The 24,534-nt window shown below is 37.2% G+C and overlaps 5 protein-coding genes across 5 annotated transcripts; 1 reads left to right on the top strand and 4 right to left on the bottom strand.

The window, feature by feature from the left end:
• Positions 1 to 338: 338 nt before the first annotated feature.
• On the bottom strand, positions 339 to 654 carry LOC128385185 (histone H4). Its single transcript, XM_053344046.1, has one exon. It carries the CDS (start codon positions 649 to 651, stop codon positions 340 to 342), a length of 312 nt encoding a protein of 103 aa, XP_053200021.1. The 5' UTR covers positions 652 to 654; the 3' UTR covers position 339.
• A 2,093-nt stretch (positions 655 to 2,747) lies between these two features.
• LOC128385178 (late histone H2A.L3-like) lies at positions 2,748 to 3,232 on the bottom strand. Its single transcript, XM_053344039.1, has one exon. The coding sequence runs from the start codon at positions 3,215 to 3,217 to the stop codon at positions 2,834 to 2,836; it is 384 nt and encodes a 127-aa protein (XP_053200014.1). The 5' UTR covers positions 3,218 to 3,232; the 3' UTR covers positions 2,748 to 2,833.
• Positions 3,233 to 6,169: 2,937 nt separating this feature from the next.
• On the bottom strand, positions 6,170 to 6,693 carry LOC128385175 (histone H3). The gene has a single exon (XM_053344034.1). It carries the CDS (start codon positions 6,624 to 6,626, stop codon positions 6,216 to 6,218), a length of 411 nt encoding a protein of 136 aa, XP_053200009.1. The 5' UTR covers positions 6,627 to 6,693; the 3' UTR covers positions 6,170 to 6,215.
• Positions 6,694 to 9,394: 2,701 nt separating this feature from the next.
• LOC128385184 (histone H1-like) lies at positions 9,395 to 10,110 on the bottom strand. Its single transcript, XM_053344045.1, has one exon. It carries the CDS (start codon positions 10,080 to 10,082, stop codon positions 9,471 to 9,473), a length of 612 nt encoding a protein of 203 aa, XP_053200020.1. The 5' UTR covers positions 10,083 to 10,110; the 3' UTR covers positions 9,395 to 9,470.
• Positions 10,111 to 14,352: 4,242 nt separating this feature from the next.
• Positions 14,353 to 20,174, top strand: LOC128385160 (tetraspanin-8-like). The gene is made up of 9 exons (XM_053344021.1): positions 14,353 to 14,526; positions 16,510 to 16,578; positions 16,689 to 16,805; positions 17,852 to 17,926; positions 18,192 to 18,287; positions 19,183 to 19,299; positions 19,397 to 19,432; positions 19,523 to 19,606; positions 19,845 to 20,174. Exons 1-9 carry the CDS (start codon positions 14,467 to 14,469, stop codon positions 19,977 to 19,979), a joined length of 789 nt encoding a protein of 262 aa, XP_053199996.1. The 5' UTR covers positions 14,353 to 14,466; the 3' UTR covers positions 19,980 to 20,174.
• The last annotated feature ends 4,360 nt before the right edge of the window (positions 20,175 to 24,534 follow it).

The raw sequence follows: 24,534 nt of genomic DNA, 5'->3' as shown, positions 1-24,534 counted from the left end.
TCCTCCCATCTATCCTTCCTCCTTTTTGTCTGTCTTTTCTTCCTTCCATCTTTTTAATGATCCGGCCCACATGAGATCAAACTGGTCTGTATGTGGCCCTTGAATGAAAATGAGTTTGACACCTCTGCTGTAAAACTCCTATAAATGTGTTTTTATATAAATAGTTAATCTATAGTATACTGGGTGTATTTTAGTTATATATTGGGTGTATACTGGGTGTAGTACTGTGTGTAGTAGTGAACAGCAGGACAGCTCTCAGAGTTGGTGGTTGGCTCTTAAAAGAGCCTTTGTGTGTGTGTTTGTGTTTAAGGAGCAGGGTGGTGGTGGTGGTGGTGATGTTTAGCCGCCGAAGCCGTACAGAGTGCGGCCCTGCCTCTTCAGCGCGTACACCACGTCCATGGCGGTCACGGTCTTCCTCTTGGCGTGCTCGGTGTAGGTGACGGCGTCCCGGATCACGTTCTCCAGGAAGACCTTCAGCACACCGCGGGTCTCCTCGTAGATCAGACCGGAGATACGCTTCACTCCGCCGCGGCGAGCCAGACGGCGGATGGCGGGTTTGGTGATTCCCTGGATGTTATCACGGAGGACTTTCCGGTGACGCTTAGCGCCTCCTTTACCGAGTCCTTTCCCGCCTTTTCCTCTTCCGCTCATCGTGTTTACAGTTCAACAGTTAAAAAAAACAATGAGCCGCAACAAGCAGAGCTGTAGATTTAAACACAGTCTGCGGACGTAAGAGAGGACACCCCGCCCACCAACTTTCTCCAAAACAAGGTGACGTCACACTGTCTCACTGTCTCGCGCTTCGCTGTCTCACTGCTTTCCTGTCTTTCTGTCTCTCTGTGTGATATTTATGTAATATCTGTCATTAATTATGTGGATGTCAGCAGATAAGATGAAATATTCCTTTATTAGTTCCTCACTGGGGGAAATGTTCAGTATTACAGCAGCAAGCGGACAGTAAAATATAGAAGAGTATCAATAAGAAAGAATAAACAATATTAAACAAGTATGAAAAACAATAGCAGTATAAATATATAATACAAAATAATTGTGTCATTATATACATTTACATCACAACAGTAATATTGGTATTGAGTGGTGATAAACCAGAGATTATATTGTTATATATGATAAATGATATTACTAGTTCTTTAGCTGTCAGCGTGGATGTCTTTATATTTATAGTAAACCAATATAATATCTATAGTGAATATTAATAGTTTGTAGTTTACACATGTTTGAAAAGTTTTACAGGTGAAAAAACATCTTACTGGTTTGGTTTAAGGTTTTTGTGGGAGGTTTAATGCCTAAACAATCAGACAAAGAAAAAGTGGATTCATATTGACACAAAGTGAATCTGAATTAAGGTAAAGTTTGTAGCTCTGTTATCTTGATTAAAACAAAAAAAGGAGGGATTTGTCTCAAAACATCATGATTATATAAATATGTGTAAATCATTAGTAGGAAATAGTCTTTAACTGTACACAAAAAATCATCCTATTGAAAAAAATAATGTATATTTGAACAGTCAAAGCTGACTATACAGTTATTGGCTCTACATTAAACCATAATATTTATATCTCTACATAAACCAGCTTTATCATTATACATGTAAGTAATTCAGACCAAGAGGTTTCAGATTACACTGCTTATAAACTGTATTAATTGTCATCTCCACCAGAACTTGTGGGTGGCTATTTTATATTTAACCCTTAAACAGGCAGGAGTGGAAAATTAGATGTAAAAAATCATAATTTGATGTTACTAGTTATGTCATTTGCACCTAAAGTAAAATATTTCCACTCATATTTTTAATATATTTTGGATTTTATGAGTTGTATCTCCACCAGGATGCTTTGCCCTTAAGGTATAAAATGGTGATAATGGTAAAAACACTTAAATGTGTTATTTAACATAGTAAAGTGATACATTCTGCTCATTAATGCACAAATACTAGTTTCTAAACTGATTTTTTATCATTTCTATCAAAGTACAAACCTACCACAACCTTAAATTCTACCAATTAAAGGCTCATATATACAATTAAACAACCACTTTAACCAATCATGCTCCTTAAAGAGTCTCCTGGTGCACGCTGCCTGTTTAAGGGTTAAGTCTCTATTGAGCATCTATTATTTGTAATTATCTGATACATACTGTAGAAAACAATATGACAATGAATTTATCATCCTGTATGAAGCAAACATGACACATTTCTGTATAAAGCTTTTAAGATATTGCCTACCTTATAACATACTGAGAATAAATGGAAATTCACAGGCCTCTTTTCCATTTGATGGTTTATTCTTGGTCCCTTATAAATTGAGTCTTGGTTGAAGTTTTGTTGCAGCCTGAAGCTTTTCATTTAATGTTTAACTCTTTGTAGGTCTGCTCAACTGTTTGGCATCACCAGATCATGCTGTGGTTGCTAGATACAGGCCATGTTAGTGTACAACCAATGAAGAAACAGAAATGACTGCCAATATGAGAAATCTTGCTGGAGCTTTTTGAAGTTTTAGTTTTTCCATCTTGTCCCTTGTGATGGTTGATCTTAATGGCCACCTCCAACCATTTGGTAGAGGCCTGTAAATATTAAGTTAGGGCCAATTAAAAAGTTCATGGCCACAAACCGGTAGGGAAGACAGAAATAAATACCTATATAATGCCATATTCTTAGTGTGACCTACAAAGGGTTACATGTAAAATACAATTATAGCCTCCAGACACCATATTAGCCAACCGAGTATGAACAGCACTGGGATCTTGCTCTTTAAGGTAAAAGGTGTGTGGCTCTTAAAAGAGCCGTTGTGTTGAAGGAACCGGGCCTTGGGGTTTACTTCTTGGCGGGTTTCTCGGTCTTCTTGGGCAGCAGCACCGCCTGGATGTTGGGCAGCACTCCTCCCTGAGCGATGGTCACTCCTCCCAGCAGCTTGTTCAGCTCCTCGTCGTTGCGGACAGCCAGCTGCAGGTGACGGGGGATGATCCTGGTCTTCTTGTTGTCTCTGGCGGCGTTTCCAGCCAGCTCCAGGATCTCAGCGGTCAGGTACTCCAGCACCGCCGCCAGGTAGACGGGAGCTCCGGCACCGACTCGCTCGGCATAGTTTCCCTTCCTCAGATGCCTGTGGACACGGCCGACCGGGAACTGGAGCCCGGCCCTGGAGGAGCGGGTCTTCGCCTTGGCTCTGACCTTTCCGGCACCCTTACCACGTCCAGACATGTTGGTTGTTTATTCTTCGAGTGAAACAGAAAGAATGACGCACAGCTGTTAACGCCGGCCTTATATAAGGAGCGGCTGCGCGCGCATTGGTCAGACGTTAACACAATCCTCCAATCAGAAGAGAGCTCCTCTTTTCCGTCTTTTAGCCGCTTTTAGTTTTTACCTGAACTTTATTAAACACAAGGATGATTTATTAAACACAAAGATGATTTATTAAACACAAGGATGATTCATACACAATAAATAAATAACTACATTTAAAAAAAAAAGATACACATTTTCTTCTGTGTTTGAATTAGCATATACTGCCATTCACTGTATGGGATTATACATTATATCAAATCATCTGAACAAAATATGATGTTTAGAAGAGAAATGCTCCATGTAGATGATTATATTTGACAAACATTATCAGTATAACATCAACTTATATCATCAATTAAAACTAAATTAGGTACTACTATAAATTATGTGTTTAAATATCGTATTGGTAAAAATATATTTTCCCTAAATCATGGTTTAAATGTGCATGTAGAAATACATTCTGGTTAATTTCTGTTTGTGTGACTATACTCTTTCCTAATATTTCACTCTGTCATCTAAGTTACTGTTGTGGATGAATCATTAGGAACAATTTTATTTTTAAAGCACTTCAGTGTAGCACCACAACACTATAACCTAAATTATAAAAATAAAATATTATCACCTTCATGACAAGATCCACAGAAACTGAAAACTACTACAAAAGTAGAATTTATAGCAGAGCTGTTGTACTGGATGGCATTATATTGCACAGGTGTACCTAATAAAGTGATCGTAGTCTCATTTGTATAAATTATGCCATACAGGTCAGTTATCATATAAAACTGTTTATCATCCATATATTAGTCTATTATCATTAATCATAAACATGGTTCTTAAACCTTTAAATAGGCAGGAGTGGAAAATGAGATGTTAATTTTTCTTTTTATATACATTGATGTTACTAGTTATCTCATTTGCACCTAGTAAACATTTCCACAAATTTAAAAAAAATGTTTTGGATGTTTTGGATCTCATGAGTTGTAACTCCACCAGGATACGTTGCACATATTAAGGCATAAAAAATGTATATAAGTATGTAACTCCTGGTGCATGTTGCATGTTTAAGGGGAGCCACGAGTGATTCATTCAACTGTACCCTTCTTTTCTTTTTAAAATAATCTTTATTGAAATGTCATAAGTATTGTAAATATAATACAATAATAATTATTACAACACAAAACAAAAGAATGTAGACCTACCTACGTACATTTAACAAGAAAGTGTAACGTGCCAAAAAGCATTTCAAAAAGAGGATATTTGTATGAATAATACTTCAGTGGTCTGCTGTTCACAGGTTCAGTATGTTCCAGAGAAGGACAAAAAGTATTTAACTACGGTATCACTTTTGATTACTGTCTGTTTTCCATCATCTAGAACATAAAACAGATATGAGTTGGATCATTTCTTTGTGTTTTGATGGCAGTTTGTCATTAATAAAACAATACATGACAGAAGTATAACTAAACTCAAAGTGCAGACAAACAGCTTTCAGTCTAGTCCAGACTTCCTGTGCTCTGTGACAGTCCATTAAGAGATGCTGCTGTCTCAATAAATAAATCATGGGACATTTTTTTGGTCGTAACATAACACGGAGACACAACAGCTCTCACAGGACACCTGACCACTGATATCAGCCAACGTTCATCCCTAATGATCTCTGACTGGTTCTCACTCTTTAAATGTTTTATCACGTCTGTACTTTCATAATACGTTTTTATAATTATAATAGTATAATAGTTTTATAGTCATATCATTTTACTGGGCAGATCACCCTAGTCTATGGGTTAGTTTTCAGGTATAAAATCACCATATACTAATTTATAATAGAGGCCTCATCTCCATTTTCTCCGTTTTGGGAGCTCTCCTATCCAGAGAGCATTCCTAATGATTCCCCTTCTTGCTATTCTCAATCATACCAGTGTGTAACTTTCACTAGTTGTTCTAAGTAAGCACATTTAGAGGGAATATGTTCTTATCCATAACTGTCATTTAAGTTTACATGTTATGTAAAGGCAACAGTAATGATATTGTTATAATAAAGCTACAGCTCAGTGTCAGTGCTTGATGCAGCTCAGTGAAGACCATAAAGCATCAAAACAGCACCATAAAGTTTTACAGACCAGCCCCCCCCCCCCCAACCAACAATACCAAGAGACAGGAAGTTGAGATATGAAGTGATTACCTTGCAGTGATCTATGAACTGACCCCAAGTTAATTTAAGATCAAATAGCATACATGTCAGTATATTATAGTTTTTGTATTTACTATAGCCTTCTGAGAGCACATTGTGGTTTTAAACTGCAGGGTATAAAGCTACCTGGGACTGACTGAACATCTGAATGAATGTTACAGATCCACTGTATGTGTAAAGGAGAGGCAGCAGTCTATTTCTAAGCAGTTATTGTAGAATTGCAGCTTCATGCCATGTCTGAATATTTATAAAAACATGACTACATTAGGACAGTTAATGTCTCTTGAAATAACATGTGAGTGAGGTCTGATATAATATACAGCCGAGTATAGAGCCATTCAGTGCTTTATGTGTAGAGAATATAAGATTACCTGTGGCAGGAACAATTCAGACCTATGCCTAGACTTCCCTGCGGTGTATGTAAACTGTTGCTTCAGTTTGTTTATGTACCATAGTCAAGGTTTAGCTTAATTTCTGAACAACAACTTCAAGTAAAAGTTTGATTCCTTGAGATGATAAAGTAAAGTGCCAAGTTACCATGCTTATATTTTGAGCAATGGTACATTTACAGAGTCAAGACTTAGCGAAGCGAAGCAAGATTTTAACATTAAAGCTAAGTAATGAGTCGACATACAATCAGATATAGGACGTGTTGCTCTTAGAGAAAGTTGGTGGCTCTTAAAAGAGCCGTTGTGTATCTTTATCAGCAGGTCTGAGATCAGTTTAAGCTCTCTCTCCACGGATGCGGCGGGCCAGCTGGATGTCTTTGGGCATGATAGTGACCCTCTTGGCGTGGATGGCGCACAGGTTGGTGTCCTCGAACAGACCGACCAGGTAAGCCTCGCTGGCCTCCTGCAGAGCCATGACAGCGGAGCTCTGGAAGCGCAGGTCGGTCTTGAAGTCCTGAGCGATTTCTCTGACCAGACGCTGGAAGGGCAGCTTGCGGATCAGCAGCTCGGTGGATTTCTGGTAGCGACGGATCTCTCTGAGAGCCACGGTACCGGGCCTGTAACGGTGAGGTTTCTTCACTCCGCCGGTGGCAGGGGCACTCTTACGGGCAGCCTTAGTGGCCAGCTGCTTCCTGGGAGCTTTACCTCCGGTGGATTTACGGGCGGTCTGCTTGGTTCTTGCCATTTCTCCCTCTGTGACTTCTTAGCTTCGACAGAAACACGAATAACATCAACGGCCGAACTGCGGCGTTTTAAAGGAGCTGCCGGCGTAAAGGCGACGCTGATTGGTCCAGGCTGGGAGGAGCGCGCGCTGCAGCTCATCTGCTATTGGATAAGAAATTCAAATTAAGCCCCGCCCCCACAACGGCTACAAACAAAGAAATAGAACACGTTACAGTATTTATCGTTTTATCCTGAATTAAACACGTTAAAAACTTTAAAACCATATGTATACGTTTATATATTTTCCTCACTGCTTTAATAATGATATAATAATACAATTATTATTTATTTATTTACATTTTAAACCATATTTCGCGTTTTATGGGTATAAATGTGTATGTGGTCGCGGATATGAGTGCGATGTGCTTGGCTCGTGCGTATCTCTTATATACAGTCTATGGTGCGTATGTGTATTTGTTTTATGTGCATATATCTTTTTTATTTTTTATACTGTATTGTGCTGTTTAGGGCGCACTCACACGAGGCAATCGTATCGTGCCCACGTTTGCCCCCTAAAATCCGGATTATTTGGCTAGTGTGAGTGCAAGTGTACTGTGCTTGAGTACGGATTAATATTTTTCCCGAAAATAAGACATTTTAAATCCCGGGAAAAGAAGCCAATTTTCCAGGTAATCCCTGGAAATCGACGATTTTTAAAAGGCAACACTAGCTGAGCCCTGGTCATTTCAAGCAACACTAAATGCAACGAGGAGACATTATGCATATATGGGTTCCCAATCCGATCATTTTTTGTGTATTATTTTATCATTATTAAGGCAAAAGAACTCAATTCATGTGCATGGATATTGCATCCAGCGTGCTGCGTGGACTTCATTACATCTGCTGCACAGCTGCTACCACACTAAAATGTAAGTTTGTTTTCTGTGACTGTGACCCTCATAAAAGTAATATTTTACTAATCTGCATTATATAAACTAAGAAAATTCATTAAAGTAAGTCATTTGGCGACTTCTAAGTCATCAAACTAAGTCTTACTTTTACTGGAGTAAAGAGTTGAATCAGTACGTTTGCTTTTACTACACTGTGCATGTTTTATGAGCGTATGTTTTTGCGCATGTGTCAGAGGCAACCGTGCTTGAGTTCACTTGGGGTTGAGGTAATGTGAGTGCAGGCCAGCGGGGGACAGCATTTCGTTGTACACTTGCAATGACAATAAAGATCTATTCTATTCTAAAAATAGATGAATAAAAAATGACTTAGAATTCAGCACTCACTGATTGTAATACCTGAGCATTAATTCTATATGTCTTCATTTCTTCCACTGTACTAAAACAAAGCCAGTAAAGTTATGTATTAAAGCGATCAGAGGTACTGATTTAGTAGGAACTGCAGTTTAGATAAGAAAAAGATAAGATACTCTTCACTGTATATCACATTTTACTGCACACTCTGTCCACCTGTGGTACAGATACTCATCTATAGGGTGAATTATGCACAGAACAGACAATATTGGACACATACATTAAGATATACAGTCACTGGCCTCTGTATTAGCTACTGTGCAATCTAATGTAATCCAATAAAACAGCTCTGCATTAAATTTATGTTCATAACTGAGGTCAAAGTGGGTGATGGTGGTGTATTAGGGTGCACTATAATAACTGGTGTTCCTAATTATTTTGTCCACTCCATTAACATACATAAGAAGAGTAAACTATTAGGAACACCAGTCATAATAAGTTATAATGCACTTCAGTACACCACTAACACTTAGTACGACCTCAGTAATAAACATAAAGTAGAATTATCACCTTTTTGACAATGATAACATGTATAAACTTCATAAATGTAGAATTCATAGCAGAGCTGTTGTATTGAAATTAAATTAGATCACACACAGGTGAACCTTATACAGAGGCCAGTAACTCTATATCCTAATTAATGTGTCTAATATTGTCTGTTCCCTATTGATGAGCATCTATAAACCGCAAGTGGACACAGTGTATATTAAAATGTATTAATATGTGATATACAGTTAACACTATTTTGTGGTCTATGGGCATCACAGTTTGTTTCAACACTTTATTTTATATATGATGATTATCTATATGTGATATTACTTATTATGTCTTATTATATTGTATTATACGGATAAGATCTGCAAATCTTAAACAAATAAAATGATCATTTTTTGATATAATTACCAATAATATAGTCTCAATAACGCTACAAAGCATTTAAGAAAGTTGTTGTTTTTTTTTGACTGACTGACTGTACGACCTTAATATGGGCTATGAATTTCTTTTAGGATTAATAAAGTATTAATGTATCTATCTATCCATCTAATACTGTCTTTTACCTTTAGCAATTGTGGTCTTTGGGCATCGCATATATATTATCTATACGTGATATTACTTAACATGAACTGCACTACCTCACCTTACTGTTTTATCTGTTCCACACTGTGTTTAATCTTTATCGTTTTGTTTTACTATTTACTCTTTAGTTTATTAATTGTACGGTGTAAAGTGGCCAGAGAGGTGCCTTCAAATTAAATGTATTATATTCTACAGGATATAATCTGCAAAACTAAGAAGAAAAACATCTATAGGTTTAATTTCTGGTGTAGAAATCATGGAAAATCTCACTTTAAAGCCTACTTTTATAGAGTTACTATGACTATATTATTAATAATTATACCTAAAAAAGATCATTCTACTTGTTTACAATTAAAAAGGTACTATGAGTAATTGATGCAGTGAGTGAGATGAGCAGGAGATGCACTTTAGTAAATGTGGGGGGCTCTTAAAAGAGCCTTTTGGGTGCTGAATGAATCTCAGCTGTTTTACTTCTTTGCCTTCTTGGCTGCTGCTGCTTTCTTTGCCGGAGCTTTCTTCACGGGGGTCTTCTTCACAGCCTTCACCTTCTTCACTGGGGTTTTCTTGGGAGTCTTTTTCACCACTTTCTTGGCAGCAGCAGCTTTCTTAGCCGGAGCCTTCTTAGGTGATTTCTTAGCCGCTACTGGTTTCTTTGCTGCCGGCTTCTTCTTCTTGGCTGCGGCGGGCTTCTTAGCAGCTGCTGCGGGCTTCTTGGCTTTCACCGCGGCTTTCTTCTTCACCACCTTCTTGACCGGTTTGGCTGGTTTTGCCTCCTTGGCGAGCTTGAAGGAACCGGACGCCCCTGTACCTTTAGTCTGGGTCAGAGTGCCTTTAACCACCAGCTTAGTGACGGCGGTGTTGATCCGTTTGTTGGACTTCGCCACATCGACGCCTTTAGCCGCCAAAGCCTTCTTCACCGCGGCCACTGAGAGTCCTTTCTTCTCCTTGGACTCCGCCACAGCAGCGATGATCAGGGTCGGGAGGCTCGGTCCGTCCTTCTTTGGCCGGGGAGCAGCCTTCTTTTTCGGGGCTTTCGCCGCGGGTTTCGCCGGTGCCACTGCTGGAGCTTCTTCTGCCATCTTTGTTTGTAGAGTTTAACGGTTTGTCTCGCGCTGGTAACAAGAGGCGGGACTTATAAAGCACATGAGAACCGTGGAGAGGCAACTCACAAAGCCGCTCTGCCTGCCGACTCAAATCAGAACACACTTGTGTTTTCTCCTCTACATTTAGGAGTTAAATCGCATGTAAAACGCAAACTTTTAAACTATCTTTTTATCACAGCAGTGAGAAAACGTTCATCCCTTCAGTCTGAGCTAATTTCTGGCGACTTATACTGATTTATTTTACTCTGGGAGTCTTCAAACCTCGCTGATACACCATCATTTTGCACGCCACGCAGCGAGTTTTCTTCACAAATTGTCTCTTAAAACGTGTTAAAATGATTTCTGGTAAATGTGACAGTGGTGCTACAGTAAGCAGAGACGTTTGACGACACAATAAACCTAAAACCAATGTAGTGATGTGATTTATTCGTTTCTAATTTGACATGTTTTCGGTGGAGTTAAACACACGGTTACAGTCGTTGACTTGGGGCGGTCATACAGACTCCATCACTGATGGATCTGATGGAAATGACCCATGTCTCCATTAAATGTTAGACTGAACACCAACATGACTGAAATTATAATACTTAAAAGTTAACAATCCTCTTTTTATAGGTTACAAAAACACCACATGCATTTTCTCTGTTGTACAGGGACATATAGCTGATATCGTTGAAATTAGCTTCAGTGTGATCATTTCCACCCTGAAATATGCCTAACTATCAACATTTTTATTTAATATTTAGCTTACATGTGATTTAAAACATTTTTTTATTAAATCAAGCCTTTTAGCTGGACTGAGGTTATAAGTTGTGTTTGTATTTCTTTCTCGGGGAACCTGAAGTGGATCTTATAAGCTATAATATAATTTAAGTTATATATAATCGATTTTTTTAAATGCAGATGTAGATTTTTTTTTAGACTGTGTCATTAAACTATTTTTTATTAAATTTGGATACATTTTTGACTGAATATTTTTTAGGTCGTGGACTAAACAAGATATTTTAGGTTGCATCCTGGATTTTGGGAAATCATGATTGGCTAAAAAAGAGTCGGATAATAATAAAAAAAGTGCTTCATAGTTCAAATGCTTTATTTTTTTTCTATTTTCCACCTTTTTCTGACATTTTATAAACCAAACAACTAATCTATTAATCAAGAAAATAACCTACAGATGAACTGATAATGAATTGTTAGTTGCAGCTCTTCTTAATGACCTTCTTTATCAGGCGTGTCAATTCATTTTAGTTCAAGGGCCACATAAAGTCCAATTTGATCTCAAGTGGGCCAGACCAGTAAAACTAGTGCATAAATAACCTATGATGATTGATTTATATAAAACACATTATAATTTCACTATAATGAACCATCCAGAGGTACCATGGCAAGGAATACGATCAAATCTGTCCAAACCCACCAAAGAAAAATTTGCAATTACTTCAACTTGGACATCCAGAAGCCTTGAATGTGAAAATAGGCAACAATAGTGGTGCATTTTATTGGAAAATTGGAATTAGGCCTACTTTTCTGCAATTTTGCACACACACCTTTTCTCTCCCTGTGCTCTCCCACACACAAACACACACACACCTGTTTATTTGTACAGTCATACACATCTGTGGTTGTTTGTCTGTTAGTTATGGTGGTAGTACAATTTGTAACTTATTAATAGTTTTAGCTTTAAAGAGAAGTATTTTTGTGATCATTGTGCATATGTTATTGTGATAAGTGGCTGATAGAAAATAGACAGTGCTCTGAGTTTCACCTTTTTTACTTTTATGACTGATTGAGGTTAATCAGACAGTTTGGTTATTGTTCCAGTTTTCCCGGTGGTGCGCTATATTAATCATTAGAATTGATAATTCTATAATTTCTTGTTAATAATAATTAATTTTATAATTATTAGTCATTAATAATAACCAAATGCATTCCTTTCACCAACATTACAGTAGTCCCTCCTTAGTGGTGCTAGTTCTTAATTTTTGGTGCTCAGCAGTGAGTTCATTATTTCTGGTGATAACTGAATCCCTACAATTTTAGTGTTCTTTTAGTGAGGCAATTATTACCAGTTACAACAAATGGTGCTCTGTAGTGAGGCCATGAGTTCTAACAGTAAACTGAGATCTGTAGTTTCAAATGCAGGACTAGAGATGCTTATACATCAATCAATCAATCTCAATCAATCTTTATTTGTATAGCGCCAAATCAAAACAGAGTTATCTCAAGGCTCTTTCCACATAGAGCAGGTTCTAAACCGAACTCTTCAGGTTTTAATTTTGATGAGACCCAACATTCCCACATGAGACACAGTGGCAAGAAAAAACTCCCTTTTAACAGGAAGGAACCTCAGAACCAGACTCAGAGTTGCCTGGACTGGTTGGGGTTGAGAGGAGAGAAAGGAAAGATAGAGGAGAGAAGCACAATGAAAATCAACAATGAATCACACGCAATACATTCCTTTATTTTATCTCATATTGACTACTGTAATGCACTTTTCTCCTCAATTGGTATGACTGCCCTTGACTGTCTGCAGGAAATCCAAAATGTTGCTGCAAGACTCACTAGGTCAAACAGACAGTCTCTCATATAATCACCTTTCTGATTACGACAACATCAACAAAACACTGAAAATGTATGAGATTTGTAAAAGTAGAATTGATGGCAGTGCTGCTGTATTGGATTACATTAAACTGCACAGGAGTTCATAATAAAGTTGGGTGAGTATGTCCTGTAAACATGAGTCATTTTCTAGTTCTCTGGAAACATTATTCAACATTGACACAAACTCCGCCTCAACAGTAGGTCATTTACACAGTTAGGATTATACTGTAATTCAGATGTCTTAAATCATACAATGTGTATGTGTTCCTGTTGTTACATGACTGTTTTAATACTTTCTGTCTCAACGGTTTACTGATTAAGGGTTGCTATGGACAGCTAAGGCCCAACGGTTGCTAAGTACAGCTAAGGCCCTACGGTCACTACGGCAATGTGAGAATCTGCTTAGCAAAAACCTTGCAAAAAGACTCACCACAAAGCATACACATAAAGTCAACTGTAGGTTTCACTTCCTCTTATGCACATCTGCGGAAATTAAAACATAGGCTAACCATTAATCATTCCTGATCTCCTTCACATATGGTTTTGGTGGAAGTGATTCCACAGTGATTCCACACAGTCATTTAAAAGTAGATGATCAGCTTCTATTGAGCGTCAGCAGTCTGAGTCAGTCACATCAAGTGACATCTGACACATTTACAGTAGTTTTTATCATAAAATTCCTCTTAGTGTTTCCTGTTGAGGTGTGGTCGACGTATAGTGACAAAAAGACTTTGGTACTAAAAACACTGTAACGTTGAAACATAGAAGATGAAGATTTGACTCATTTGGACTCTGAAGCTTCATATTAGCTTCACATCAACTTTTAAATCCATGTTTACACAGGAGGAGGACTGTGGGTTTAGTCCTCCATCACTTCCATTGTAATTGTTCAGTATGAACAGGAGCAAGAAAAAGTATTATAAAGTATTATAGATTGTTTAACAGAAATTCTAATTTTGAGTCCTCCAAAATAGCCTAATACCAAATACAATATTATTATAGGTTAAAACTGACAGAGACAGATCCTTTGATGATTTTTTCCCCCAAAATAAATCAGAGACGTTACACGAAAAGAAAATATGTTCCTGAGTTTCAATTCCATGTGTTACTGTAGAATGTGCATTCATTTAAATCAATATTAAACTTTAGGTGCATACGTTCTCATTCATCGTTTTAAAGTGCACTTCTTTAGCTTTAGGTGGAATCGATTATTTCATATAGGCCTAGTTACATCTATGTATCGGTATGAGGTAGAATCATCAGTAGAATATATTATTTAACATAAATCCTTTTAAGGGCGAAGCGGAAACATTCTTAGATAGAGATAGGCCTAAGTGAAACAAGATTTCTACAATTCTCCCATTAACTCCTCCTTCCAAACATTACTTATCCTTTTCTATAATCCCAAACAGCCTCAACACACCCACACACACCCACACACCCCCCTTGCATAAACTATGGAATTTTTCTGTTTGGCTTCTCGGAATAAGTCCCTTCTCTCCTTTCTCCTCTGTTCAACCCTCTGTTTGAGCCAATAAGCACCGGAAATCTCCATTTTGGATAGCATCCAGTGGAGTCATTTACTGGAAGCACCTCCCATCGCAGCGCTGGGCCGTCCCCTTCCACCTAAACTAGTTCTTCTCCTCTACGGATGTTTCCTCAGTTTACCTCCTCACAGGCGAAGCGTCGCAGCCCGAGAAACTGACAACTCAAGTACTGTATTTTTATTGTGTATTTTTGTCATTGAAACGGTTTAAACATGGCCGGAATCGACCCATGCCTCAAAAAGACCTTCACCATCTTCAACGTCTTTTTCGCGGTGAGTGTTTTAACGGGTTTTTTTTAACGTTCGTCTTTGGTAAATTAAAAGTGCGTAGTGATGGTTGGCCTCGCGAGTTTAACCGTTGGCCATCTCTCTCTCTCTCTTTTTTGCTTTTATTTAAACATTTAGTTTTGTTTTTAACGGTCTAATACGCGTTTAAACCTAAGCACTACAATTTAACGGCAGCAATGTTTTAAATGAAAAAATAAATGAATCCTTGCTTTCTCTCGGGATATAGACAGGGTTAAAAAACAGGCTAAAGTTAAATAAAATCAATTTAAAAAGAACGTTTGTTTTACGTTAAGCAGGATGTCGAGCATTCATTAAACTGTATGTGTTTTTAAAAGGTCAAACAGTGTTTCAAATCAAACAACAAAAGTGCAAGTCATCCCATTTTATGACTTATGTTAATGACTTGTGCTGTATTTATTTGTGTCCTTGACTTCATTTATTTAACTTTATGAGGCTATCATTTGATTTTTTTTGTGTTGTTTTATATTATATAATATATATATACATATATATATTATTTATATAATTAAATGTTGTCAGTGTATTTAGTCTGTTGCCAGGGCTGCACCTACTCATAAACATAACAAGGAAATGGGCATTATAGTTACCCAGAGTCTTCAAAGTAATTTAACATGTTTTATTTGATTCCGCGTGACTTTTAAATGTTACAGCAGCCAACAATATAACAAAATAAAGACATCAGATAGAGTCAAGCTGCAAAATTTCACATTTTAGAAGTCAAAACCATCAAATGTTTGACATATTTGCATGGAAGAAGTGACTTATGTTTCAGTGAAGCAGTTTTATTAATCGTGTCTCTGTTCTTGGGTTTTCTCTGCTGGTTTCCAGTTTGTTTAGGTTTTATGAAAGCTTAATTTCTGGTGATTTTCACACTGCAGTCTCTGTGTCTGTGTGGTTTTATCTGTAAGTGTGTGGTTTGACTTGTTGGACAAGTTGAGGCTGACTCTTATCAGGTCACCTGTGACTGAGGTTATACCACAAAGCTTTACCTTTTGTCATATGAACAGGATCTTAAGCTTTTCCAATGTGCAGATTAGAGCTTTTCCATATTTATAATTGATTAATACTAAAGTAAACGGTACAACAGCCAGGACACTGAGCATACTTGCTTCAGCATTTCCGTACAGCTGTTTCACCGACGTATGCATGTTGGATGCCAAAGATTGATTGATTTGATTGTACACGTACAACACTTGAGCTGCAACAGTTACAAGAGGTCATGTGAAAATAGACTGGAAACTATTTTGATGATTTAATAGTTGTTTATTAATTATTTTACACTAAAATTCTGAGAACATCTTAGTTTCAGGTTCTATGTGACAGTTTGAAGCTTTTCTGTGTCATATAAACAGTCACTGGCCTCTTTATTAGTTCAGCTGTGCAATATAATTCAATCCAATACAACAGCTCTGCGTTCAGTTCTACATTCATGAAGTTTATACATTTTCAGTTTTTGTTACCATTGTCAAAGAGGTGATAATTCTATTTTATGTTTATTATTGAGGTCATAGTGGGTGGTGTATTAGGGTGCATTATATTGAATGGTGTTCCTAATATTTTGTCCAAAATACATGAGTAATGCACCCTAATACACCACCGTCACTAGGTATGACCTCAGTAATAAACATGAAGCAGAATTATAACCTTTTTGACGATGTTAACAAAAACTGTTACCAAAAAAGTTGCTGACTGCGTTGATTGACCCCTCAATTACTTAATCGCCTAATTGTTGCAACTCTAACTGTTTCCCAACTTTTCGGGCAGGTTGTGACCTCAGTGTTTCTAAAATGTAGGCTCTTGCAAACCCTCAGATTTATTTAGTCATCACCTCTAAAGGTTGGGAACCACAGACATAGATGATGATTTGTTTTTTATATTTGTTTTGGTCGTGTTCTTGTTGCAGCAGCTCAACATCGATCTAATCATGCTCTTTCATTGTTGTTTCAGATTATTGGCGCCATCATCATCGCACTTACTCTGCTGTGTCAGATCCTCACCAGCGCCAATGGAGATGAGGTAAGAATACTTTGAGGACAAAAAAGAATCCCCCCCCCCCCCCCCCCCCCCCCCCCAACCTAAATAAAAACTGCAAATATGAACCCGTCAATCATCTCTTCTGCCTCCAGCTGGAAGGACGCACCTACAGCATCATCGCCTTGTACGTGATGGGCGTCATCACCATGTCGATTGCCATCTTGGGAGCCTGTGGAGCCCATAAGGAGAGCAAAGTGTGTCTGATTGTGGTGAGTATGCTGTGCTATGAAAATCAAGGTCTCGTCACACAGGAGCGAGAAGAGACTCAGTGACTTTATCAGACTGACATGAGTATGATTCAGGTCATCTGTGATGCGGCTGCTTTGAGGAAAAACAGGAAAAAGTGTAAAGAGTGGGGTTGTTCATTTCCTGTTGTTTACATTGAGAGCAGCAGATGTGTTCCCGTCTCAACTTTTCGTTTCCTCTCTCCAACTAAAAAAGCTAAAACGGCAAACTACAGTTAAGAATCAGTCTATCAATCAGAGTTTATTTTATATATTTGTATCGCACCTTTCATAAAGGTTTGTATACTGCTCACACGCTCATGATAACACATAACAGATGTAAAATAAGTTGAGGTTAATGCACACAAGAAATAAGACTGATGAAAATGTAATAAAATAAAACAGATTTAACTAGATCAAAGAAATAGATCAGATGGATAAAAAAAACCAAAAGAGATAAGTTTTATAAGAGTAAAAATAAAACTTTACAACACAAATATATTCAATAAGTGAATAAAATACAGTTTGTCTGATGAAAAATCATTGTTAATTAAAAGTCAGGCTAAAGAGAAAGATTTAAGTTTATGGTTAAAGACGTCCAGAAAGAGAAAAGAAATTCAAAAAGATAAACGCTGTATAATACAAGTTTTCGTCATTTTAAAAATTGATGAATTGACACATTTTCAGTCACTTCTGACTTCACACTGTGATGCAATTCGTGTGTTTTTGGGGGGTCGTTGTGTAACTGTGGGCATCTTTACAAAATTGCAAGAATAAACCAACACTTTCGTTTCCTCAGAAAGGTCAACCATTGATTTTGAGTTTTCCAAAGTAAAAAACTATGCTTTGGAAAGTTTTTAAAAGTAATAAATCATTCATTCTTTCTCTGTGTGTTCACATCCAGGTCACGTAGTGACGACAAAAGTGTTAAATTAATTCAAATGTACCTTTTCATATGTGTTAAATTGCAAGTCTGTGTGGTATTAAAAAGTGAGTTACAGATAAAAGCCTCTTCTTGTGTCTCTCTGCAGTTCCTGATCTGTATGGTGATTGGAAGTCTGCTGATGCTTCGAACTGGAGTCCCCATCGCCGTCGCCCGCCCCAGGGTAAACCACTCTGCCGTTGACTGTATTGACCATAACAGAGAATTGGTCTGCTAATTGAGATGAATGTCAAAAACACACTTGTGATGTGTGAAGTCAAGGTCTCGTTCAGAGCTGCAGCTAACGATTATTTTTAATTATCCATTAGTGTGATTGATTTGTTTTTTTGATTGTGCACACATTCAGTTTATTTGTGTGTTTATGAGGAAATGGTACAAGCAGGGTTTTGTTTGTATATCGATGTTAATTTGATGCTGTGTTTGTGTAGCTTGAAGGTTTGATGGAGGAGAAATTCCGTCAGCTTCTGCCTTTGGATAAAGCTTCAGAAGATGTGAAGGACATGGCCGACTCCCTGCAGACACATGTAAGACATCCTCCTCCGTCTCTCTCCAGTCGGTCTCTGTGGTCTTAGATAAATGAAACTAAAGTTCTGCTACCAGGAAACAGACTCTGCATGTTAGACACAGCACAGAATTTATTCATTTGGATCTACAGCAGCTGTGAGTATACAGTACCAGTCACACTTTCTCATTGATGTGGATGGGAAGCTGTGTCCACACTTTTGACTGGTGCTGTATATATAGATATTTACACATAAAACAAGTAAATAAAGTCTTGTTTCTTTCTTTTTGAAACTGCCTTTTCGTGAAAAAGAGAAAAATGAATGACGCCTGGTCCGGAGCATAATAAGGACTAAAACAATGAACAGTTTGTTAAACAGTTGATGAACAAATTTAAGACTTCCATGGGTATTTTTGTTTTGTGGTTATTAAATTGATGAATATTCAAATCTGGAACAGCTACAAAAAAAAAACAACAGATTTTTGGAAATGAACTTTTGTGTTAACAGTTGATGGTGTGCAGTAAGTGGCTTCCATTTATGTGGTAAAATGTAAATATTAGCATATTAAACATAAGATTTCCATGATCCCCAGAGGATGAATACTGATAATTAACTTTTTTTCCCCCATTAAGTTGAATCAGGTCGAGTATTAACAGTTGAAGTTACTTTGTTCAGGAAATAGTTACTATTTAAAACTCACAAAAACCAGATGGTGAATCTCAGGAGGTATATCTTTAAATATTTTTTAAATAAATAACGTGCAAAAAGTGCCAAAATCCAGGTAACCATAGCAACAACACTTGCTAATGGTTAAGATGATGAATCGTATTTTTCTGATAAAATGAGAACCAAAAAGAATTGTTTGCGTCTTCTTTTAACCCTCCCACCTGTCTCCTCTTCTTCTTCTCTTGTTTAGCTCCAATGCTGCGGTCTGTTCAGCTACCAGGACTGGGAGCGCAACATCCCCGACTCCTGTCACTGCAACGAGGAGGAGGAGATGGAGGGACTATGTCAGACCGAGTCCATGTACAAAGTCAGTCTAAAACACATATTCACACACCGTCATCTCCTGAAGTCTGTTTATAAATGCAGGAAACTAACATTTGTCTGTTTTTTAACGTCTCTTTCAGGTTCTCATGCAGCAGAAAAGCTCCATCTTCTCCAGGGTCAGTGAAGTTAAACAAGCATCGACTTGCTGTTAAATTGATGGTGTGAAAGTGAAATATTTAAAGGTTTTTCTGTCCTCTCCCTTTCAGCCCTGCTTCCCCATCATGATGCACTACGTCCTGATGATTGTTGACATCATGATCGGTGTGGTCTTCAGTCTCGCTGTGCTGGCGGTAAGTCGGAAATGTCCCAAACAACTTCATATTTACTATAAAGTGCACATTTACCCTGTGAGTAACAAATAAGTGTCAAATATAAAAAGTTACATTACTTTGATGAAGTCATTGAAATAGTTACATTACTTATTACGTTTTTAAATAGACTAACTAGTAATCTGTAGCCTATTACATTTCCAAAGTAACCTTCCCAACCCTCTCTGTGATATTAACTTTACTTCCTGTCTCTCTGCAGCTGCTGGGCATGATTCTGTCCTCCATCATGATCCACCAGATGCGTTACCGGGCCAGCCCCACCATGGTGGTGGTTCCCGCCGTCTTCACCTGCGGACCTCCCAAGTACCAGGAGCTGCACAACCAAAAGTCATAATAGAGGAACCTCCTGTGTCCTTCAGTTCAGGAAGATTTCGCTTTTTGTTTGTTTGTTTGTTTGTTTCTTCTTGAATTCGCTGAGGCGACTATATCCAAAGTGCCTTAATTCACTATGAGGAGATCTGATTGTCGGCTTGACATGATGATGAAAGATATAGAACACACCACTGGTTTAATTTTCTAATGAGGAGCTGCTTAAAAGAAAACCTGCAGCAAGATTATTAGCTGCTCTTTTTAAATGTAAGAGTGAATCTGATTTATTGTTTGATTTTTTTGTCAGAATCTGCTGCTTTAATACAACCAGAGAGGAGAGTGATTTCTTATTTCCCCTTCACAATCACACGATAAGTTGATTTTGATTTTACTGAATGTTTGGTTTATTTTAGAGAAAAATTATTTCATTTTCAGTGGAGGGTTAATACTGCAAGCTCATTTTTCTAAACCAAAAAGAGACGAGTTAAATGTGACTTCTAAAGTGTTTTTTTTGTTTCCCTTTGCGAACACGAAGCTGTTCTCCAGGAATACAAATGTCAAAACAGGAAAGGTAAATCCATGCAGTCGTGTCTAGACGGTAACCCTAGAGCTGCAAACTGCGGGAGAGTTTCAAATATCTGGGGTTTCCATCTACACACAACTGCAAAACATACAATAAGAGTTAACGAATCATATTATTTGACTTGTTGCTTAAAGTCGAGATAATTGAAGTAATTCATATATTTTTTTTAAAAAGCATCTTTCTATATAAAGTTTTAGCAGCCGAGTGCCTGCGTCACATAAAACATTAAAATATAAGTTAGTTTTTTTTGTGTAAGAGACAAGAGTTGCATCTGTTTAATAGAGGTTTGGTCCTAAAACATCCTCTCAGCTTCAGTGTCAGAAAGTTTTTGATTTGATTCATAAAATAAAAAGGATTTTTTTGTGATTGTAACAAACCAAAGGGAGAAAAATCTGTGGTGAAACCCTCTCTGGTGTTTTTCTGTAACACAATGTTTTTGTTTTGCTGCAGTTTCTTAAAGCTTATTGCACTTTTCACGTCGTTAAACAATGCAACAAAAAAAGGGAGAGATAAAGAGACTTTTCTTTATTACATTAACAAAACGTATGTCCTAATTCTCATTTACTGCCTTTTTGTAGATTATTAAAGCCATACCATCGGTGCCAAAAACTTTTTTTTTTCCCTGCAGAAGCTCAGAAATAAATCTAAAATATGTTTTACAGCCCAAAAACTGAAAACTGAACAACTTTAATCCATCAGTGGTATGTTTGCAGAAGCTCGCCTTAGTCATGTTTATTTTTTTTTAACTATTATATAAAATGTCGATCAGTGGGTTTTTTAATTTTTATCTTTCTGGGACATTAAACAGACCATAGCCGATATTTGTCCTTCATACTCCATATTTTCCCATTAGCTTAACGTCAAATATCGCGATATCAAGGCTTCTCTTTTGTAGACTCAACAGTGTGTCGACAAAGCTTTAAAAAAAAGCTTCCTGTCCAGTTTTTGTTTTGTTTTTTTAATGATAAAACATTGTGGGAAAAAAAAGTTGAAAGATTGTCTTAATCTGGAGCAAAGGGAAAATTCTGTGTATCATTGCATTTTTTATTCTGTTGCGATGACTTAAAGAAATAAAAACATTAAATAAAACTACTCCTGTGTGTTTTTTCGTTTGTCAGATTGTTCGGAGAGACGTCGGAGGTCTCACTGAAGGACAACGTCAACATAGTAAAACTTTAAAGGATAATTACCGTTTTTTACAACCTGGACCTTATTTATAGCATAAAATACGATCATTTACTCATCATTCAGTCATTTGGAGTCGTTCGGACGAAATTAGCTCCAGTGTTGCGCCGCGTATATCCTTATAATGCGAGTACACAGGGCACCGAAGCGCAGCCTCTATATAACACATTATCTGCCACCAAACTAGTTCATTTCACCTATATTTACCGGTTGTTATGATACGTTAGTGCTAATCCCTTCCGAGTCCATGGTGGCATGTTATCAACATCCGGGGTCTGTAGGTTGACCCAGAGCGATAGCTGGGATATATAAAGGCTGCGCTTCGGTGCGACTCCAAATGACACCAAAGTTATCTGGGTGAGTAAATGACCGTATTTTATGCTATAAATAAGGTCCAGGTTGTAAAAAACGGTAGTTATCCTTTAAATATGCACGCTGATTGTCAAACAAATAAACCGCATGGACGCTTGTGGTGTATATTTTAATATTAAGACTAAAAGTTTTAACTACCACATTAATAAAGCGCAGTGTATTTTAAACAAAGCTTTAAAGTTGTAATTCATAGCATTATAAAGATCACTGAAACACATGAATAACAACTGCAGAGTTATTTCAGCCGCAGCAGGTGAACCATCAGATGGATGAAGCTTTAACCTGCAGCACACCTGGTGGTTTTCAGACGTTATGACAGCTCCTCAATACCACGTTTCAAGTATCTACTGTTGGAAAAGTACATTATTACATCAAGGTATTTGCATTAATACTTCCACTCTTCTACATTTTGTACTTTTTACTCCACTATTTGTATTTAAGTGCTAGTTACTTTGATTTTACATACAAAAACGTATTTAATATGATGTATTGTTATATACTCACACAGGCGTTTTCAGTTAATTGCATGTATTTGTCTGTGTTGTTGAATCCATGTTTTGTAGAGGTTCAACAGCTCAAAGTCTGTGTGGCTGAAATAATTGGTCAATCAAAAGTTTAATTGACAGCTAAATTAATTAGGTAATTTAATGCAAATGATAACAGATTCATTTTAGTATTTTTCAATCATAAATTCTCTGGTTGCAGCGTCTCCAACATGAAGATTTTCTGTTTGTTTGTAAATTAAAAAATGTTTTGGTTGTAGACTCGATTATTTTATTAATGAAAAAATAATCCTAATTCTTAACCAGACGAAGGTTACTAACAGGAGAAAAAAAAAGAAGGCCAAACTCAGGATTTGAAACATTCAGAAACTCTTTGCTGATCAGTCTTTAAAACATACTGAAGGACAAGGCTGCGATTTTCTATATTTGTCTCATTGTCAATAAATCTCATGTCTGGATCCAAACCAACAATGAACTGATCTACTAAGAAGTAAATCAGTTTGTCTGATATATGTTATTCCCAGGCTTGGGGAGTAACTGGTTACATGTTACAGCGTTGCGTAATTTAAATACAAAACAAATGTAACTGTAATCCGATACAGAAAAAAATGTGTTATTAAATTACAGTTACTGATGAAAATGTTGATCCAGGGTTGCATCTGCAGTCAGACCTTTTCCTCATTTTACCATGTTAATGAATACATATTTGTATTATTAGTCATTTGTATTGCTGTATTGGTGCTTTTAATTTAGTAAAGGATCTGAATACTTCTTCCACCACCACTGTTGAACTTGTTATCAATTTACTTCCACATCCAGCAGTTACTGATCAATATTATCATTAATTAGGAGTCGTGTTTCTGTCCACCTGGCGAATGTAAAGTCCAATATTCACTCTCTTTTTGCTCTGTTTTTGTTCTCTAGCAACTCCTGAGGGAAATATCTGCCTCTTTAGCTGCTAAATGCTCCACTAGGTTGATGATTTACATTATGGCGACACCTTTATGTCCTCACAACACGAAGAATACCTGATGCAAACACCCACACACACGTGACTTCCTGCAAAGAAGCCAGGAGGAACAAACTATGAGGAAGTAAAGTTAAGTAAAGTCCAACTCCATTTTAAATGAACAAAGCAGGAAGGAGGAAAGCAGCAAGTCTGAGGTGAGTGTTATTATTAGTGCTGAAAATAAAGATTACTGTCATTATTGATTCATCTGCTGATTGTTTTAAGGATTAATTGTTCAGTTTATTAATCAGTGTCAAAAACATGAAATCATAGAATTGATGTCTTCAAACATTGTTTCCTCTTTTTCTTTCCCTGGTTTCTGCGTCCTCACCCTCACAGATGTAACATGACACACTGCTCATATCATCCACTGTGATCAATAACAATCTTACCATGTCTTAACCCGAGCATGAAGTACAACTTAAAACCATTCGTGTAAACACATTATAACAATATGATGTGAAAATATATATTATTATCATTGTAATGTGAAAACCATTTGTCCCCTTATTTCACCATAAACAGCAGCTATCTTATTAATTTGACTATGCCTGTTGCTTGTTTGTTAAGCCATTAGCTTATCAGACACATACTATCCCAGGTTTGTTTGTGTTTTGTCTTATATTTGGTTACAATTCACATTTCAGCTAACTTTTTGGTTAAAGTACAACACAGACATGTATTAAGAGGAGCCCGACCGATATATTTTGAAACCGATACCGTTTTTAAGGTGAAAAAATTCACCAATAACCGACATGGTAGCCGTTATTATTTATTTATTTAACTGGAATGAAAATACACCTTTTCTATGCGGATGTGTGATTTTGCACTGACATGAGGCTGCTTTATTAAACAAGTAACCAATGAAGTATATTTAACATTGTTAAGCATTTCTAGAAATTAACACTAACAAAATAAAGAAAAAACT

This window comes from Scomber japonicus, chromosome 23 (assembly GCF_027409825.1).
Source record: "Scomber japonicus isolate fScoJap1 chromosome 23, fScoJap1.pri, whole genome shotgun sequence".
Taxonomy (NCBI): domain Eukaryota; kingdom Metazoa; phylum Chordata; class Actinopteri; order Scombriformes; family Scombridae; genus Scomber; species Scomber japonicus.
Note: the sequence above shows the minus strand (reverse complement) of the source record. Positions and strands in the feature narration are given on the sequence as shown.

Excerpts from the sequence above, each read along its gene's own strand:
- LOC128385160 (XM_053344021.1), top strand. The coding sequence starts at position 14,467 with ATGGCCGGAATCGACCCATGCCTCAAAAAGACCTTCACCATCTTCAAC. Across the intron at positions 19,300-19,396 it reads AGACCGAGTCCATGTACAAA|GTTCTCATGCAGCAGAAAAG; the intron begins GTCAGTCTAAAA and ends CGTCTCTTTCAG. Across the intron at positions 19,433-19,522 it reads AAAGCTCCATCTTCTCCAGG|CCCTGCTTCCCCATCATGAT; the intron begins GTCAGTGAAGTT and ends TCTCCCTTTCAG.
- LOC128385178 (XM_053344039.1), bottom strand. The coding sequence starts at position 3,217 with ATGTCTGGACGTGGTAAGGGTGCCGGAAAGGTCAGAGCCAAGGCGAAG.
- LOC128385184 (XM_053344045.1), bottom strand. The coding sequence starts at position 10,082 with ATGGCAGAAGAAGCTCCAGCAGTGGCACCGGCGAAACCCGCGGCGAAA.
- LOC128385175 (XM_053344034.1), bottom strand. The coding sequence starts at position 6,626 with ATGGCAAGAACCAAGCAGACCGCCCGTAAATCCACCGGAGGTAAAGCT.
- LOC128385185 (XM_053344046.1), bottom strand. The coding sequence starts at position 651 with ATGAGCGGAAGAGGAAAAGGCGGGAAAGGACTCGGTAAAGGAGGCGCT.